General features: G+C 42.2%; 1 protein-coding gene across 3 annotated transcripts; it reads left to right on the forward strand.

Annotated features, from left to right (window-relative positions):
* The first annotated feature begins 9 nt into the window (after nt 1–9).
* KLHL22 (kelch like family member 22) lies at nt 10–17,324 on the forward strand. 3 transcript variants are annotated; one of them, XM_027661718.1, is made up of 7 exons: nt 10–114; nt 9,438–9,707; nt 10,618–10,783; nt 11,638–12,356; nt 13,494–13,686; nt 14,909–15,142; nt 16,165–17,324. In XM_027661718.1, the coding sequence occupies exons 2-7, from the start codon at nt 9,481–9,483 to the stop codon at nt 16,540–16,542; spliced, it is 1,917 nt and encodes a 638-aa protein (XP_027517519.1). In that variant the 5' UTR covers nt 10–114; nt 9,438–9,480; the 3' UTR covers nt 16,543–17,324. The 3 variants fall into 3 exon arrangements, with proteins under 3 accessions (XP_027517519.1, XP_027517521.1, XP_027517522.1); XM_027661720.1 differs by having other exon boundaries at nt 22–114; nt 9,455–9,707; XM_027661721.1 differs by lacking the exon at nt 10–114 and adding an exon at nt 9,886–10,033 and having other exon boundaries at nt 9,605–9,707.
* Nucleotides 17,325–18,898: the final 1,574 nt, after the last annotated feature.

Here is an 18,898-nt window from a genome sequence, read left to right on the forward strand (position 1 = left end):
GGCGCCACTGGGGGCCGCCCCCACCGCCCGCCCCGGTTCCGGCCGCCGCCGCCCCTCCCTCGGCCGGCGGGTTCCGGGTGGCCCATGAAGGCGGAGGCGCCGCCGCCGCTCTCGGTAGGTGCTGCGGGGGGAGCGGGGCCCCGGGCAGGGCTCCCCTGTGCGTTCCCCCAGGGGGCCCAGCGAGCCCCCCGGAGCCTGTCCCGGCCCCGCTCGCCGCGGGGGTGCCCGGGGGGGTAACGGGAGGGGTGCGGGGGCAACGGCCGGGGCGGCGGCGGGGCCGGGGCAGGGCGAGCACCCCCCTCACCCCGGGCCCGGCAGCCCCTGGCCGTGGTCCTGCCGCCCGCACCAAGCCCCCGAGGAGCCGGCTGGGCGAGGCCGGGCCCCGCGTACCTGTGCGGGGCTTTGCCCCGGGCTGCCTCACCTGCCGGGGGTGAGCAGGTGGGGCCACAGCGGGGCTCGGGACCTGCAGAGGCGTTTGCAACTCGGGAATAGAAAGTAAGAGCATAACTGTGTTCCAGCTGGCTTTCACCTCCTCGTCACAGGGTTGGTGGAGAGCCAGAGCCAGGCTGCCCCTTTCAGTGATGTGCAAGCCCAGGTGTCCCTGATGGGGCAATGTCAAAGTTAGGGGGTAGAACCTCACAGATCTCGGCATTAATGTGGCGAAGAACGTAAACAAATCTGTTTGATAGAGAAATCAGAGCTGAAACATGCTGGAAGAGGCCTTTGCTATCTTCCAGGTCACTTAATTGTTCTACTTGTAACTACTTTCTAAGTTTTTTCCTCCTTGCTTTTTAGAATATTAAAGAGTCGTGATTGATTTAAGCAGTTCAACAAACCAGGTTCGAAACATTGCCAGCTAGCCGAGTCTCTCAAAAGTCATTGAACATATACTGCTGACTAATTTATAAACTGTCAATTTTGACGTAGTTGTTACTTAGTAAAGAGTTTAATCTCATAGAAGCCTCATTAAAAAAAAAAATGTTCTTATTATGGAAAAGACTTTAGGATTTCTGAGGGGCTTTCTAAGAATTCTTGGGATAATTAAAGCAATTCTGTCAGAAGAACATGTTCCTGAGATTTCCCAGGTCTCTCTGGACATATCACTAAACACTGTCTCCTGAGTCTGGAAAAAAATGGAACTTTATTGGTAGGCCAGTTGTTTTTAGGGTAAACACCTTGTCTAAATATTGTTGGTTAACAGTCCTTCCTTCAAAGACAAGCAGCTGCTCCATCCAAAACAGAACATGTCTATTGAAAGACTTAGATGACAAAATAAATCTTGTTTCAAGATTAGGAACAAGAAAAAAAAAAGAAAAAACAGAGTAAAAGACAATCAAACTGTTCAAATTATGCTGAAGCCATAAGAGAAAGCATTTTAGCACTGTATTAATTTTTGTTCTCCTTATGGCACTTTTTGTTAGCACTTGGGCCACAGGCCACCTCCCAAAATGCACAACAGAAAACATTACAACTCGATGAATTTGGGTAAGTTGCAAACTTGTTATGGGTAAGGCAAAACATTCAGCTTAGAAAACTCCCACTTTTCAGGTTATGCTAGGGAAAAATCATTTAAAATATCCATATATTTAAATATAGATATGTTTCATGGTTGTTTTGCCATATACACATTAAATATGAGATGTTTTAATCTTGATATGTCTTAGAAATAACTCGTAATAGGCTTGGGGGGGGAAAAAAACCCCAAAACCAAAAAAACCCCAGGTGTTTTCTGAAAGGAGTGAATGCCAAAACTTGTGAGTCAGCGTAGTTCACAAAAGCAGTTTGCCAAGTCACACCTTTTGGTTTCCTCCCACACTCCAACTCTACTACTAATGCTGGAAACTGAAAATGGCTCAGAAACTCAGCCCAGAGTGTGTGATTGCATATTTCCATTAGTGATGTGAAGGAAGATGGTGGGCACAGACCAGGGGAAGCGTGTCATCATTTGAGCATTTAAAAGTAATGCTGAGATATGATGTACTACCAGCTAGCCTCGTTTCTTTCCTTTTCAGGGGATCTTGGTCAAAAGGAGTTGTTTGGGTTGTTTGTTGTAGTTGTAGAAGGTTCCTAAAATGAAATATTTCAGAAAGAAGATCTATTTTGTGCAGTTGTGAATGCATAGAGAGGGACAATTCTGAAAGAAGCAGTACTGAGCAAAGCTTCTGCCTTTCCTTCACCCTCCTTCTCTTCCATTTTTCTTCAAATGCATGAAACTGGCTTAAGTCTTGTCTACACATAATTGTGAACTCAATCATCGTCTGTGTACCAAACAGTCTCACAAGTGCCCATTACAAATTATCATGTAGTTGGTGAATTATTCCACTATTTGCACTCCAGTTAGAACAAACAATAGTTTTGCTCTTCATTTTACATTGATTGTGCCATCACATTTGTTTTCTGAGCTGTTCTGGCAGGCACCCAGCTGCCTCCCCTTTCTGCACACTCCCTGCCTAGCTGATCTGTTTGTGTGACCCCTGCCCCGTTAAAATGTGGTACATAGCCAGGTTCTGCCTCTTTGCATCTGCAACCCCTCAGACTCAGCATAACCAGCATTTTGCTCTAATCTTGCATATTATCTTGTCAGGCTTTCAGCTGAAGCCTGCTTTAGATCCTAACCCTTGTTACTCCCTAGGGAGAAATGAAGATGTGGGAAGCCTTAGGGCACAGATATTAAATTTCCTCCAGTGCACTACGACTTTTAAGGGCCCTAATGTATTTGGATCACAACCAGCACAACACACTGGTTGTTCTGTGTTAGGAAAAAGCTATGATGAATATGGCCTGCAAGAAAGAGGACAGAGCTACAACTGAGGGGCATCAGCAGACTTTGAGAGTGGACCAAGAAGAACTACATAAATTTCAATATCAAAAGCAAAGTCATGCACCTGGGTCAGAGTAACTCCATATACTGGAGACAAGCCTGGCTAGAATTCAGCTTTGAAAGAAGAGAACCTGGGGCTCCTGAGGAGCAGCAAGTTGAATATGATTCTTCCAACAGGGCCCAGCTTTGCACTAGGCTGTGTTAGCAAGAGCACAGCCAGTAGGTCATGTGAAATTATTATTTCCCACTCTATTCAGTACTTATAAGCCAAAAAAATTTGAATACACCAGGCCCAGCTTTGAGCTCTTACTGAAAGAAAAACCTGAGAGTTCAGTGGAGGAACCACAGGGGGCAGGAGCACATACAAGAAGATACAAGCACATGCAAGGCAAGAACACTGGGTTTGTACAGTACAGGGAAGAAAAGGATAAGGTCAGAGCCAGTTGCCATTTTTTAAGCTAATGGCTGCAGGAAAACAGAGCCAAACTCTCCTCTGTGGTGCACAGTGCCAAGGGTGAGAGGTGAGTGTCACAAATAGTAGGGAAAAAAAATCAGATGGATAAAGAAAACAAATCTGGTGGTTAAACAGTCAGATTTCTGATTATTGACAGGGATGGAGAGTTTGCAGTCCACAAGGCTCTCAACATCCTGACCTGATTTTGAAGGTTTCCCTGCTTTGAGCACAGATTGGACTAGAGAACTCCTAAGTTTCTTTCCAGTCTAATTTATTCCACAATTTTAAGAAAGCATGGGACCCCCACCAAGCTTGAGCCACCTGTCCATATGGCAGCAAGCTAAACAGATTTGGATACCCGACACCAGCAAGCTCTGGTTTATTTTGGGCACAGCTGATGCACAAGAAAATATCACTATCTGCGTAAAACACCTCTTTGTAGAGATGTAACTGACAGCCACGAGCTCTTGAATACAAAAATGTCTCAAGTTTCCATAGAAACTAACTTGGATAATCCTTCCTGCATCCAGCCATTTCTCTACAGTAGAGAATCGAGGCCGTCAGCACAACTTTACCAGAAAACCACCCCCAAACCCACACATGCACCACACAATAGGAGCATCACTCTGTGACCTGGATGCTGGTCATAGAAGGGGTGAATACTTGGCTGGGTGTGTATCATACCATGTAACACCAATATCAGACTTCAGCACTCTGGATTATCTACACTGAGTTTAAAGCACAGCATCAGTGCACAGACTATGTCTCACCAGAAAATAAAAGCTGTGTTAGCTATAATGGCAGCACAGAAACTCTGTGGTGTAACAACTGCTCTGCACTTAAACATTCAGGTAGGACAGACTGAATTTTGCCATGCCATTAACTTTTCCCCTCCACGCTTCTAGCTGAGCTACTCCATTCCTATACCTTTTGTTCTTAAAAGAAGCAGATTTTCAGTGAGCACAAGAGCAAGCCAGCATACCAGTTTCTCACCATTTTGCCATTTGAATGATCAAGCTACAATCAATTCCCTAAATTCCTCCTGCCCAATGCCAAATTCCTCAGTCATAAGCCTCATACCTTTGTTGTGAAAGCAAGTATTCTATTGTTAATCAGAGAGGGGATTTTGTTTTTAAAAAATTACCCACAACTCTTTTCATGGGCAGTTAAGGAGTTATTTCTATTTAATAATCAAAAGCCTTCTACTTTTTTTAATGCCAGTAGTCTGCAGAAGCATGTTGTGGAAATGGAGTTTGACTACAAGACAATCCCACAGAGCTACCAACAAGTCACTGAGATACTGTAGCTTCCACTGTGTCCACAGCTTATTACCAGAGACCACTAGTGAGACAGTGCACTTTATATATAATACAGGAAATAGAAGGAAGTACTAGAGTTCCTTCATGGTCCCTCCATTGCAAGGCATGGCTGCCTTCTCTTCATTCCTAAATGGAATCCAGACACAGAATACAGAAAATTTCAGTCTACTGAAAAAGAGCAGTTTTATGTTTCTAGGTACCCCTGAGGGTTTTGCTATTTATGGGGGATTTTTGTGTCTCTTTTGGTTTTTTAACTCCTTGATTCAAAGTGACCAAACAATGAAAGTCTTCCTACACTTGTCTGTAAAAGTGCAAATACAATTACTGACCTCATTTGCCTCCTTCCTCTTTATGTACTGGGCACTCAATTGTAATACCTTAAAGTTAATCCCTGCATAAACCCATGTCCTCCAACAGACAAATGCAGACCAACATAACTGCAGGCTCAAATACCTTGTGCAGTCAACAGAGAAAATGTCTAGTCTGATTTTCTCTGCAGTTTCAAAGTGGTTGGAACAAGGACTTGCCTTCCCCTGTTTCTGGAGACAGCATCCCACAGCACATGAGACAACACTTGTTCTTTACTACTGTTGAAGAAGCCCAGTGAACCCAAGGAATTCCTCATCTTTTCCATCCTAGGGTTAGTCCTGCAGTACTTAGCCACTGAATCCCACTGTTAACAGCTGACCAGTACTAAGAAACTTGCACAAGAGGAGAGGGGAAAGAAAACACATTACTCAGATTTCTGGGAACTTGGCTCAGTCACAGAGCTATAGTTTGTTAATAAGAGAAGTAAGAGAGCAGAGAGGCCTCACAAATATCCTTACAAGCAAAAAGCTGACAGTAGAGAGGCTCAGGATAGAGGGAACCAACCTGTTCTCTCTCCATTCTGAACTGTCCTGCTTGCATTACATTTAGGTATTTTGCATGTTTGTTTGTTTTAATAAAGATTAAGCAAAAAAACCTAAATTTGAGGAGGTAGGGTTAAATTATTTTGGGCTCAAAATATATGGTGTATTCAATACATTTCCTTTAATTTTTAACACTGGTGGACACTGACAGTGCATAAGAGTTCCTAGATACCTTTACTGTCATTCCCCCCACCCAGCTGGTACATCACACATGAAAGAGCACATTTCCACTGTTTGGACTGCCAGAGTTTTAGACAGTAACAAAGGCACAAAGCACACAGATGATGGTTAGACCACACAGTTTGAGAAGCAAGCTGCTGTGCTAACAGCAGTATCCCTCCCCAGAAAATTTGTAGTCAGCATTTAGAACTATACTGAGAGAAATATCAGCTCACCAAGCACACTGCATTTAATCCAGAAAACTCAAACACCAAAAACAGCCCCCTTCTCTTTCAAAGAAGCCCACAACACAACCCCCTAACCCTGCTTCAGCAGCTGCTCTTTGTAACTCACCCAACCCAACTGCTCCTTGTGCAGCTTTTACAGAGCTGAGCACACTCAGCTGAGTGAATCTTACTGGTCATCCCCCACAGCCACTTGATGGTCCTCTACCCTTCTTTGTTTTCCAGCTCTTTTCTACCAGCTCCTAAAACTACCTAGATTGGAGTTAAGAAGCTTTTCTTGGCTTGTGGCTCAATGAGGACTTAACCACCTATGTCAGTCAGACACCACAGACTAATACCACACATGCTCACCTTTAATTTGATAGCTTGGGAGCAGTTTGTTAAAATGACTGGAGTTACCACTGGTTAAAACTATGACAATAGACAGGTATACTTATTTATGAGCCTTGGAGCCCAGATTAGGACAGTAGGGGAGTACATGAAACAGCACAGAAGTTCACTGAATAGCCACAGTGTGATTAAGAAACTTCACATATCCATGTACAAAAAGAGCTTATGAGTTCTGGCAACTTTTAGACCACATATACTGTACCCACTCAGTAGTTTGCAACATTTTTTCCACAGCACCATTGGCATTTGACCTATACATCCAAAACTGGTCAGTGGCAAATAACTGTGGATGGCAAAATACTCATGGGTAGCTATAGAGAGTGGTGGGTTTCCATATCGTAGTGTCTCTGTGCTCCAGACACACAAGACAGCTCTTGAGTTGATGTAGATGCATGAGTGACCACCCTGAGGGACATCCAGCTCACCAGGGCCAGCCAAGGTGCAACCCAGGGGCAGAACTTGAGAACAGGAAGTAGGGACTGACAAAATTCAGCAAGTAGAGTCTACCAAATATCTGTAGGCTCAGCTGTTGACTGGCCAAAAATCAGCTGTGGAGGATGATTCAGCTGCACTGCCAGCCTCTGTGTTTGACCACACTGGGCTTACCACAGCTCTGCTGGAAGGACTGGTTTGTTCAGCTACTGATGGCAGATGTGGTATAATTCGAGTTCATATCTACTAGAACTAGCAGTGAGATAAACTCCCTGCAGATCTCCAAGACAGCCTCACTTTCACTGAAATGCAGTGCAGATACTAATGCTCCTATAGGCTACAGAATCCCTGAATTATCTTCTTTTTTTGTATTTATTTATTTTATTTACTCTCTTTCATAATACCATTTGATCTTCCTGGTTCCAGTTACCATATTTTTAAGATAGGGTCCCTTCTGGGGCTTTACTTGCTGTGAGCTTCATCCCCTTTCTGTCACACTTAAAGATTATTTGGATACAGAATATTCTGAATAGTAACTGTCTACAGTCATATTAATTAAAAGTAGATAAATAAAAGCTTGGCATGATTATACAGGTTTCTCCCCCTACCCTGCATGTATCTCTCTCTCTCTGGAAAGTGCTTCCCCTACAATACATTTCTTGCTAACTCTTGCTGCGGGGGTTCAGTGGCCCATGTAGTTTTATTCTCTCTCATCTCTCCCCAGCCTCTCCTCCACCAATGACTACACTGTATGACACACTGTAAGATTGTATCAAAGGTCCTGACGTTTCCCCTGCTCATGAAAATTCTTTGAATTCAGAAAAACAGTTCGTTTGTTACTTTCACTTCTGCTTTTTGATACAATGATTTTACTCTCATAGAGACTTCTTTTGGTACAGCTCTCTAAGAAGAGGAAAAGATGTAACCTGTTTTGGAGCATTAACCACATTAAACTTCATTAAGAGAGTCAATCTGAATCAGTTCCTCATTTGAACCATATCTCACCTTACTTTGGTTTTGCTGCATTTATTCCCTTCTGGTGAAATGAGAAATTACTGATCACCATCTTGTTACACTCACTGTTTCAGTTGCCTTTCTTACTGTATTATCTCCCTTGCTTCAATCCATCACTCTTAGTAGTCCCCAGGAGCAAATCAAATGATACTGTAATGTTTTGTCTGCTTTCATTTTATTTCTAGGAAAAGCATCAACCTGTCATGAAAAATAATCCATTACTCATCTCTTCAGCTGATGATGGATAGTTTCCCCTGTATAATTGACCTGAGTGCTCTCCAGAAGGATGTCTCACCGGAGCTCCTGTTCTGAGCTGCTGTCTTGGTTTTGCTGGCAAAGAGCAGACAGGCATTAATACACTTTTTAAGGGATTTTTCCATCCCATTCACTGTGCAATAACACTTAGCTAGCTAACCTGTTTTTTTGGACGGTGTAGGCTAACTTCCCTCAGGCAGCGCAATAAGGATTTTCATATTTCTTGGTGTCATCCAGGTAGCTCCTTCCTCACTGCCCATACACCAAATACCTGCATCACTTTGAGAGATTTCCTATGCTGCACTTGCTATCTGTGGCTGGCACAATTAAACAATGGTTCCATTTCTTCAGTGTTTGTTTGGATTTGCTGGGTTTGTTTTGCTTTTGCTTCCCTGACTGCTGATAATCCCTTGTGACTGTCCCTTGTGCCACTAAGCTATTTCCCAGGCCGCTGGAGGAGAGGCTGTTATAAATATGATAAGCAGCCATATCAGCTCTGTTACTTCCTTTTGCTAATTTGGGGTGGTTTTTAATGTGCTCTGACAACTGGATAGAGTCTATAAGCTGTAACTGCTACAACTTCTGACATCTTCAAAGACAATGGAAAGGGTAAATTACAGGATGGTAGAAGAGGACTCATGAGATTTTGAGTGCTTAACCGTAGACACGAAACACAATCACTTCCAGCCAGCTTTTTACAGATGTTTCCCCATGTGCTGTAGGGGACCTTTCCACTTTGTCAGTGGCAGCCCTAGAAAAAGGTACAGGATGGCCCTCTACAGTGCCTGTGCTGGAGGAAATACCTTCTGGAGGGAATCTCGGGGGAAGTGGAGAGCAGTTGTGCACAATAGCTTGAAGTTGTCACGATAGAGAAACTCACAGTATACTGTATTTCATACAGTATTTTACAGAATTACAGTTAGAAATGTGCTCAGCTACAGAAAATGGAAAAAGCAAAAACAGGGAGAGGAGAACTCTCTGACTCTGTGGTAAGATATCAAGAGAAAGATGGAAGGTGCAGTTTATATTGCAGCAAAGCTCTCTGAGGATATAATTTGGAATTTGTCAAAAATTCAGTCTGTTTTTTTAATTATAAATGATGCAGAAATGCAAAAGAAACAAGGGGGTTTGGTAGTGGGTTGGGAAGTGAGACTCTGGCTAAGAAAAAAATTATCCCCATGCGATACCTACTCTGGCTCTTGGACTGAAAACCCGAGAGCCAGAATACTTGTTTGAAAAACCATGTTCTGCCACTTTGGTGTGCTGATGTCCATCTGCCTATTTCCAGTATCATAATTCAGAATCATTTCTTCAGGGTAGAACTGTGTCTCCACTGACTGAAGAGTTGCTTTGATTTATTTTCTGTGACGGGCAGGGGTCAGAGGATCATTTGTAAAGCAAAAGCCACAAACCTTTGCTGATTCTGTTGTCTCACAGATTTCATTCTGCTACAGCTGGTGGCTGAGCATTTTTGCCTGGGATGGCGGAGGACCAGGAGCTGACTCAGCCACACAAAGCTCAACTCGAGCCCTCCCTCCAGCAGCGCACCAGCAACACGTACCGCAGCGCCGAGCACTCCCAGGCCCTGCTCAGTGGCCTCGTGTCTCTCCGGGACAGCAGCATCCTCTTTGATGTAGTTCTGGTAGTGGAGGAGAAACCCATTGAGGCTCATCGCATCCTCCTGGCTGCATCCTGTGACTATTTCAGGTACCCCTCAGCCTGGCAGTAACGGCCACGTGTCTGAATGTTACTCAAACCTGCGGCCCCCAAATCTTCCGTCTTGGCACACTGCTTCTGGATCTGAAATCAGACCCATGAGATGGAGCTGACTGTGTTTCAGTATACTAACTATGGCTTTATTCATCTCTCTGTTATTTCTCTACAGAAATAAAGCTCTTGTTCCTGCACACTGAGCTTATTACCTCCACTAAATTCACTGCCTGTGGTACTTGGAGGTTTATAAAGAGGAGAGACTATCTGAACAGATGCCTTCTGCATAAGTGCACTCTGGCTTTTAACATATCCTTAGCATTGTAAGACTTTGCCCATTGTGGTGATCGTTTCATAATACATAAAAAGTCACTGGAAGTGGGTCACTATTATGTGCCCATAGTGTGACTGCCTGTGCATTAAACCAGGCATTCCCCAGTCAATTTGATGAGTAGTTCCTTGAAATTACTTTATTTCCATAGAGCAAAGAAACAAATCAAAGGCAATCAGAGAAATTCTAACTGGAGGAAGAACTGCTCTAGCTTAGAAAAAATTCCTACAGTCCCAAGTTCCTCTGTTTTAACTCTTCCTCCACACCCAAAGGATCTGCCTTTGACCATTGACTATCCATATGTACTGGGTCTGTATTTAAGTCCTTCAGGTCTGAACTGTAACTTTTAGGTGGCCCCTACTCTTTTCCTGCAGAATGAAGAGTTACTTTGGTAGGTCCTGAAGGCCTGTACTCTTTTTATCATTAGCTTAGAGAAGAGGTAATCCCATAGAAGTGTCTAGCTAGGTTTTTATCTTTCCGAATATTTTTTATGTTCCCAGGACAACATAAGATAAGCAAACTGAAAATAGCTTCAATGCAAATCTGCCATAGCATGTGCCATTGTCTGTTTTGCAGAGGAATGTTTGCAGGAGGACTGAGAGAGATGGAACAAGAAGAAGTTCATATTCATGGCATCTCCTACAATGCAATGTGTAAAATCTTGAACTTCATTTACACTTCTGAGCTGGAACTCAGTGTGAACAGTGTGCAGGAAACCTTAGCTGCAGCCTGTCAGCTTCAGGTGAGATACTGGGAGATGTGACTAAAAAAAGGCAAGAAACAAAAGCAACAATGAAAGAAACAGAAAATATGGATATCTGGTTAGATCTAGTCAGGGGACTATTTCATATAGCATTCCATTCTCACTGAAGCTTATGAAAGCTTCCCTGGAACAGAATACCTCTGGCCTATGGTAAAGGACAGAAACTATTGCACTGCTCAAGGTCTTCCCCAGTTGAATCCACAGGCTCCTAACCTGTCCTGACCCCTCGCTACAGGAAATCCTACCACTGTAGTTTCTAACTAAGTGCAGGGTTCACATGCCTCTAAGATAAGTATTTTTCTCTTATTTCCCCTGCAGCTAACTGCTGCACAAGGCTTTGGTACTTAAACTTTGTGAGTGCTTGCTTTGGTTGGTTTTTACACACTTGGCAGCACTTTGTTAGCAGAGGGGCTCTGGGACAGCAGTTGTTTACTTGCCAGTAATTCCTCCTGCCAGATACAACTTCAAGTTGTATTCAGAAGACAGTACTGAATATTCATTTTCTTTTCCAATGGCTTCTTGTGCTCTTGAGTGATATATTTGTTACAGATACAGTCTGTTATATAGTATGCCTGTAGGGCTCTGAAAGGACAAATACGGAGTGCTTGCAATACAGTGTGGCTAGAAGTTCTGTGTTATGATCTTCTATGTACCCACCTTGAGTTCTTTTTCTCTGCAGAAAGGTGAATAGGGTACCAGTGAACATGGTGATCAGGCTGTGAGGAGAGCAGTCATCTTGAGGAATTTTCTTACAGTCATCCCAGGCTTCTGTCCCGTGTCTCCCAAGCGTGAGGCAGATGGTGTCTGAAATGAAAAATCTCTCTCTCTTGCAGATTCCAGAAGTCATTAAGTTCTGTTGTGATTTCCTCATGTCCTGGGTAGATGAAGAGAACATCCTCGATGTGTACAAACTTGCTGACCACTATGACTTGAGGCATTTGAGTGATCAGCTGGACTCCTACATTTTGAAGAACTTCACAGCTTTCTCAAGGACACAAGTGTACCGACAGCTACCCTTGCAGAAGGTCTACTCCCTTCTCAGCAGCAACCGTTTGGAGGTTAACTATGAGTTTGAAGTTTATGATGGAGCACTTTTTTATCATTATTCTCCAGAACAACTGGAGGCAGATCAGGTCTCCCTGATGGAGCCCCTTAAGCTACTTGAGACAGTTCGTTTTCCTCTGATGGAACCCCAGATCCTGCAAAGGCTTCATGACAAATTAAGTCCATGTCCTTTAAAAGATACAGTTGCAGATGCATTAATGTACCACAAGAATGAATGTCTTCAGCCAATGCTTCAGAGCTCCCAGACGCAGCTGAGATCAGAGTTCCAGTGTGTAGTGGGATTTGGAGGGATGCATTCTACTCCATCCATTGTCCTCAGTGATCAAGCCAAGTATCTGAACCCCTTGTTGGGAGAGTGGAGGCACTTTACAGCTGCACTAGCCCCCAGAATGTCCAATCAAGGGATTGCTGTTCTCAATAACTTTGTATATTTAATTGGTGGAGACAACAATGTAAGTGGTTTTCGAGCAGAGTCAAGGTGTTGGAGGTAAGATAAGGATAATCCTGCTATCATTTTTATTGCCACCCTGTTGCCTGTTTCTAAGTCAATAAGCCAATAGCACAGTCAGTACCCTTGCTGGCCAAAAGATTAGGAACTGAGCAGGAGCCTCACTGAAAGAAAACACAAGAAATGAGCCTCGTAGTAACAGAAAGCATCCAGCAGTGCTTATGAGACAAAGCCAAGCCTGGCAGGGTAGAAACAGCTACTCATTCAAGAGAATTACATGTGCAACTTTCTGCCTTTTGGAGGGGGGAAGGAATAAGGGTGTGGGAACCACTTATGAACCTAGAACTCTGGGTTGTCTAGATGCTCTTGAACTAGGATTTTCTGGAAATCCTCTTTGTGTAGTTTTTGTCCTAGTGCAAAGGGATATAGCAACCAAACAGGGGTTTTAAGTAAAATTCTATTACCAATAGATTTTCAAGAATCAGTGTGCACAGTAGCAACATTCCAGGGTCCTTTTATAGTAGTTATTCTGTGACAGGGAAAAGAGCAGGAGGAAGGATCAGATTTAGACCTTCATGCCTATTATATTGCAGAAACAGATATAAACCCTGTTGTCTTTATATTGTGGTCATTTTTACCAGTTTTAGCTGAGTTGCTCTTATTTTATGGCATGCATAGTTTCACTTCACAAAGAGGTTTTTTTGTAACTAAAATTAGCAGATGAGTTAGTTTGATCTAAAAGTGAATCATGAGGTTCACTTTGAGCAGCAGACATTTGGGGAAAAGAATCAAAGAACCCACTACATATTTATGCCCTTCTTGTACTCTTGAGGATCCAGATTTAGTCTTTGTGCTATTTTTAGACTATTTTACCTTGTAGAATGGCTCTGTGCAAACAGAGACTTTGATATGTAACCTGACAGCAGTGTATAAGATAATGGAAAACATAGGCTTTTATAGCATGATTATGTCAGCTAAAATACATCTTCTAAAAATAGCATAAAACAACATTGCTAATAATAAAATGTTGACAATGCCAGATTTCACTTTGCTTACAGCTGAGCTCAATCTCAGCCGAAGACAGAGCAGTAACCCACATCTGTGGTGCTGTCTGGTATTCCAGCAATGATTCCATGGCTGTACAGATAACTTTCTTTGATCTCATTCTTTTACAAGGTACGACCCACGGCACAACAGATGGTTCCAGATCCAGTCCCTGCAGCAAGAGCACGCTGACCTCAGTGTCTGTGTTGTGGACAACTATATATATGCTGTGGCAGGCCGAGATTACCATGAAGACCTGAGGGAAGTGGAGAGGTATGACCCTAAAAGCAACACTTGGGAATATGTGACACCTCTGAAGAAGGAGGTAAGGAGTGCATTAGCCACACACACACTACTACAGTTCCCCTTCCTGATTTAATCTTTTTAGATTAGTTTTTCTCATGTGTAACTTTAAATTTGCTGATGTTCAGATGGAAAACAGTAGCCTCTGTGTATGGGATAAATTAATTATAAGAAAATAACAATATATGTAAATTACATTTTCATCTTAAATGCTTATTTTTCGTGGTTTTTTGTTGGTTTTGCCTGCACCCTTATTGTGTTAATCCTTAAAAGTATTTAAAATTGAATACGTAACATGAAGGAAATTCCCATTCTCCTGGGCAGGTAAACTATGAGCCACAGTAGTGCAAGTTTCTCACTTACAGTCCTGACAACATGATTTACTCCTGATCAGAAGAGATAATTCCCCAGTAAGAAGGAACTTATAAACTTCCTAGTTCCTGGACACAGAAGTGAGATTGGGTAACAAGTTCTGGAATTGGGATTATGAGTAAAATGAGTTCTAAATTCTAATGCTGCTAAAAACCACAAGAATTTCCATTTTCAGGTTAAAAGTGCTGCGAAGAAGCAAGATAAATAGAGACAACTGCTTGATGAATCTTGGTTAGGGATGAAAATTAAAATACTGAGTAATCTTCCAAGAAACTATGCTGATTTCTACAACAAATTTTAAAATTCTTGGGCCAAGTGACCAGCACAAATAATGCCTCATAACTGAGAATCTTGGGACACCTTAAAAATATAAATATTACTGCATTTTACAAAAGGGACGCAGAGGCAGAGGAGGATAAACAGCTTGCATGAGGTCACAAATAATAAATGTTGTATCAGTGCTGAAAATATAAAAAGCCTGAAGATTCAATTGAGTGCTACTAAGTAGAATAACTTGCATTCCTGATAACACTGCTTGTATAAGAAAAATCACCAACAGAAAGGCTTCCAAGTAGACTAGGGAGAAAGTTTATGGTATGAATGATCTTCTAATCGAGGAACACTAATGAAGGAGACCACTGCAGTTCTGGAAATTTTAGAAATTCTAGTGTATTTCATTCCGAAATTCTTATGATCTTATAGAAACTTATAATCACTTAGAAAGAATTGTCTATAAGAAAATCCTTTCAGATTTTGATCTCTGAATAATTCATGAATAATGTCACTCCCTTAATGTCTATTCCATACCTTGAAACTTGGAGAAATACGTAAATCCAGACCTCCACCTCTTGTTTTCCCTCGTGGTGATGCAGGTTTACGCCCACGCGGGAGCGGCGCTGGATGGGAAGATGTACATCACCTGTGGGAGGAGAGGAGAGGACTATTTGAAGGAGCTGCAGTGTTACGACCCAAGGACTGACCGCTGGGAGGTTTTAGCAGATGGCCCAGTGAGACGAGCTTGGCACGGGATGGCTGCACTGCTGGGGAAGCTCTACGTGATCGGGGGGAGCAACAATGATTCCGGCTACAGAAGGGATGTTCACCAGGTGAGAGCATGTCATACCTGTGTCTTCCTTGGTGGAGTCTCTCTTCTGGGTGCTGGCACGCTGCTGTAATGCCTTTCTCCTACTAAGTGTGCAAATAAAACTATCTGCCCAGCAGTGGCTGCTGCACCAGCTCTCCCCCACTCAACTGCACAGCTTGCAATTTGCTGTTTGCCTTGAACACATTGTCTCAACCACAAAGCATTAAAGCTCCAGCACTTGGAATTCTTATCAATTTTAAAATGTTTTTGATGGAAAACATTCATTGGCATGCACATACCTAGTAAGTAGCATATCAACTAAATGGACTTAGTGTTGTCTTCTCACAAGCATTTTTTCTAAGTTGAGGACTTCTGAATTACCAGTGTGTAATTGCAGGACAGAGCTGTTAAGGATATGTTGGATGGCCATTGAATGTACAGTACCTGATGATAAGTGATGTCTGGAGAGAATTCTCTTGAATCTTATTACAGCTTCTAGAACTGCTTGAAAAGAAGACACAAAAAGTAATTGCTCTTACACAGGCAATGGAAATGGCAGAATTAAATCTAGCTGAAGAGTGTGTCTGAATGATAAAAAGGTGCTTACAAGTGAAAGCAGTTATCCAAGTAGGTACCCAATGAAATCTAAAACTCTCCAATGTGTGGTGCAGAGACAGCTTAGCAGGTTTGTTATATTTGTATGTTTCAGCATATTTCTTTTCTTACCCTAACAGATGCATTATGTCTGACCTTATATTAACACGTCTCCAGCTCTTTCACTTTTGTGTGCATTTTTGGAATGACATACAGCTGTTACTCCAGCAGCAGGGTCAGAACTTGTGATTCAAAGCTATGTGGCAATTATGCACAATCTTCTGCTGAGTACTATACTTCTACTACACAGTGATATGCTCTCTCCACTATCAACACACTGTCAAAAGATGGATGATATTCTTCCTAAATAGTTTGCCATATGGCCAGGCTCTGTCACTAGGATATAAATTCAGTTTTGGCTAATCTCTTTCCTTTTTTTTTTTTTTGCAGGTTGCCTGCTATAAGCCAAGCACTGATCAGTGGACAAATGTATGTCCACTTCCTGCAGGACATGGAGAGCCAGGCATTGCAGTCCTAGACAACAGGATTTATGTCTTGGGAGGCAGATCCCACAACAGAGGAATCCGCATGGACTATGTCCACATCTACGATGCAGAGAGAGACTGTTGGGAGGAAGGACCCCAGCTGGAGGATGATATTTCTGGGATGGCTGCCTGTGTCCTCACGTTGCCCAGGGCTATTTTAATGGAGACAGAGAAATGGCTCTCAGAATGGCACGCAGACCGAATGAAGCATCACCTTGACTTTCCGTCAGAAGTTATGAGCGTATCAGACTGGGAGGAATTTGACAATTCAAGTGAAGATTAGAAAACTTTAATATTTATTTTTTTGCCAGTGGATGAGGAATTTAAGGGTTGGAGAAAATACTTAAAGAGATTTTATATGTCTTTCTTATATACGTAACTCAGTATTTAAAGGTTTTAAATATAAGTGTTGCGCACAAAATGCCATTCACAATCAGTATCTACCCATCTGCAAGTGTTCTGCACAAAAATGCACTTACAGGCAGTACCTGCCCACCTGCCAGAAAGCAGCATTTTTAAAGTAACCACAGAACTGCCATTTCCCCCCAGTTGTATAGAGGTTTTTTTGCCTTTGAAGGAGGCTTTTCTCAACCTTCGGCATGGACAGAAAAAAAGGCACAGAAGGCTCAGCTTGACTAGCTTCTTTCCTTCCAGCTTTTAGCTTGAAATCGCTTTTTGAGATTTTATTTTTCCTTTTCTTTTTGGTAATAAAACTTCCCAGCCAGCTTAACACAGGGAGGTGACACCTGGTGTCCCTCTCCTGTGCCAGGTGTCTGACAGCTTCATTGGTTTTTCAGCAAGATTGAACATACAGAAACAGGAACAGTAGCAAGAAAGTCTGAACCTTCATCTCATCTGGGCATGCAGCCATCCTTGTAACTGGGAGAGAGTCTGTGAACTGACACCCACTCCTGAACTTCTATACTGCAAGTTCTGTCAATGCAGTAGAAAGAAGATTTCTAGAAAAAAACCTCTCTGTACAGAGTGTGGCAATCTCATCGTTCCACTGTCAGACACATTTGTTCTCAACTATAAATTAATAAATCCTTGTCAGAACTTTTTTAACTGCTGTCTCAGTTTTATTAACAGTGATGTGGAGGCTGAAAGCTAGAAAGCTTAATTAGATCCTATAGTACTACTACAATATCAGTGAAGTTACACCAGCCTGGGAAATGGGCAATTTTTTCATTCTTTTATTATATGCTTTAGAAGAGGATGAAGAGAACAGAGATTGGTTTGCCACAGCAAAAGAAAAAAATAATAACGAGATAACAAGAAGTATTGAAGATGACATTGGTCCAAGATCCTGCAGTAGTTGAACTAATGCCAGGAGCTACAGTTGAGAAAGATAAGGCATAGTAAATCCTTCCTGCATGAGGCCTTAAAATAATTGGTTCCTGACTACCATATTGCTTAACATTAGTTTAGAAGCTGATTGAACTAGTGTGATACCTGAATAGTGTGAGATCTTTCCTCTTGGAAGGGTGGGAAGTAATCAGTGCTACAAGTGCCACCAGAAAATCTTGGCAAACTACCAAAAGCTTTTAAATCTTGTAGCAATAACGGGGTTGCAGAAGGGCAAAACCAAAGTGACAATAAGAGTGATTGTCAGGGGTCATCACATCACAACAAATACTGGACTTCAGTGCTGCTTCAGACTTGGAGTGAGTTCCTGGATACCCCATTACTTGGGGATATTCTGTTATGGAAACAAAGATGTTTTCAAAATGGATCTTGGTGATTCTACATTAGTAGAATCTGGGCTTCTGGAAAAAGATTAAAGAGTATTTGCACACTTCTTTAAATAAGTTCAACGGCTTTTCCTTGGTAAGAGGGGCTTTGGTTGAATTTTATTCTCCAGCACAGTCAATTTTCACCTCAGTTTCTGAAACTTTGCCAATTGGCAAATAAAACAAAAGACCTGGTAACTGCAGGAAACCCTGTTTATGAGCTTTTTCAGAAAAATCTTTTTTTGATAATGAACTCTGGACTGCACACAGAGTCTGGAAATACAGACTTTATTACACTGCAGTATTAGAGACTGATGAGTATTTCTGTTTTGCCTGAGGAGTTACTTTTAATGTGTAGGAATTAAATGTAGCTCTCAGATGTAAGGACATATCTAAGCCCAGACAGCTAACCCAGTGTAGTGCATTTTCCACTTTAACCAGCACTTCTTGACAGACAGTGATACCCTATGTTATACAAAGTCATAGGGTTATTTATGTTGTGTACATAAAATGTTATTTAGCCTCTTTCACAATGAAAAAAGAAATAATCATTCTTTGTCTGGCTCCTTTTCCTATGTGTACCACTAGAGGGTATAACTTACTATTACAAATAACCATGCTGAGAGGCTAATTCTTAGATTACATAGAATATAAGATGTTCATGAGTAATTAATAAGCCAAAGAAATATCTTAAGAAAACTCGTGGGGGAGCTTTCCAGCTTCTACCCTGTCACTCCTTCTGTGTTTGAATACTGATTTTTAGATAGTCAGCTCATCTGTTACTCCATTTATCAGCATATGCAATTTTGTGATTGCATTATTCATTAATGTTGCAGCTGGGTGCTGTGCAAAGCAAATCAATATAGGGCTTAGAATGCAGTTACAAGGAAATTACTTTTCCTAAAAGCA

This window comes from Corapipo altera, unplaced genomic scaffold (assembly GCF_003945725.1).
Source record: "Corapipo altera isolate COAL_440 unplaced genomic scaffold, ASM394572v1 150, whole genome shotgun sequence".
Lineage (NCBI taxonomy): Eukaryota > Metazoa > Chordata > Aves > Passeriformes > Pipridae > Corapipo > Corapipo altera.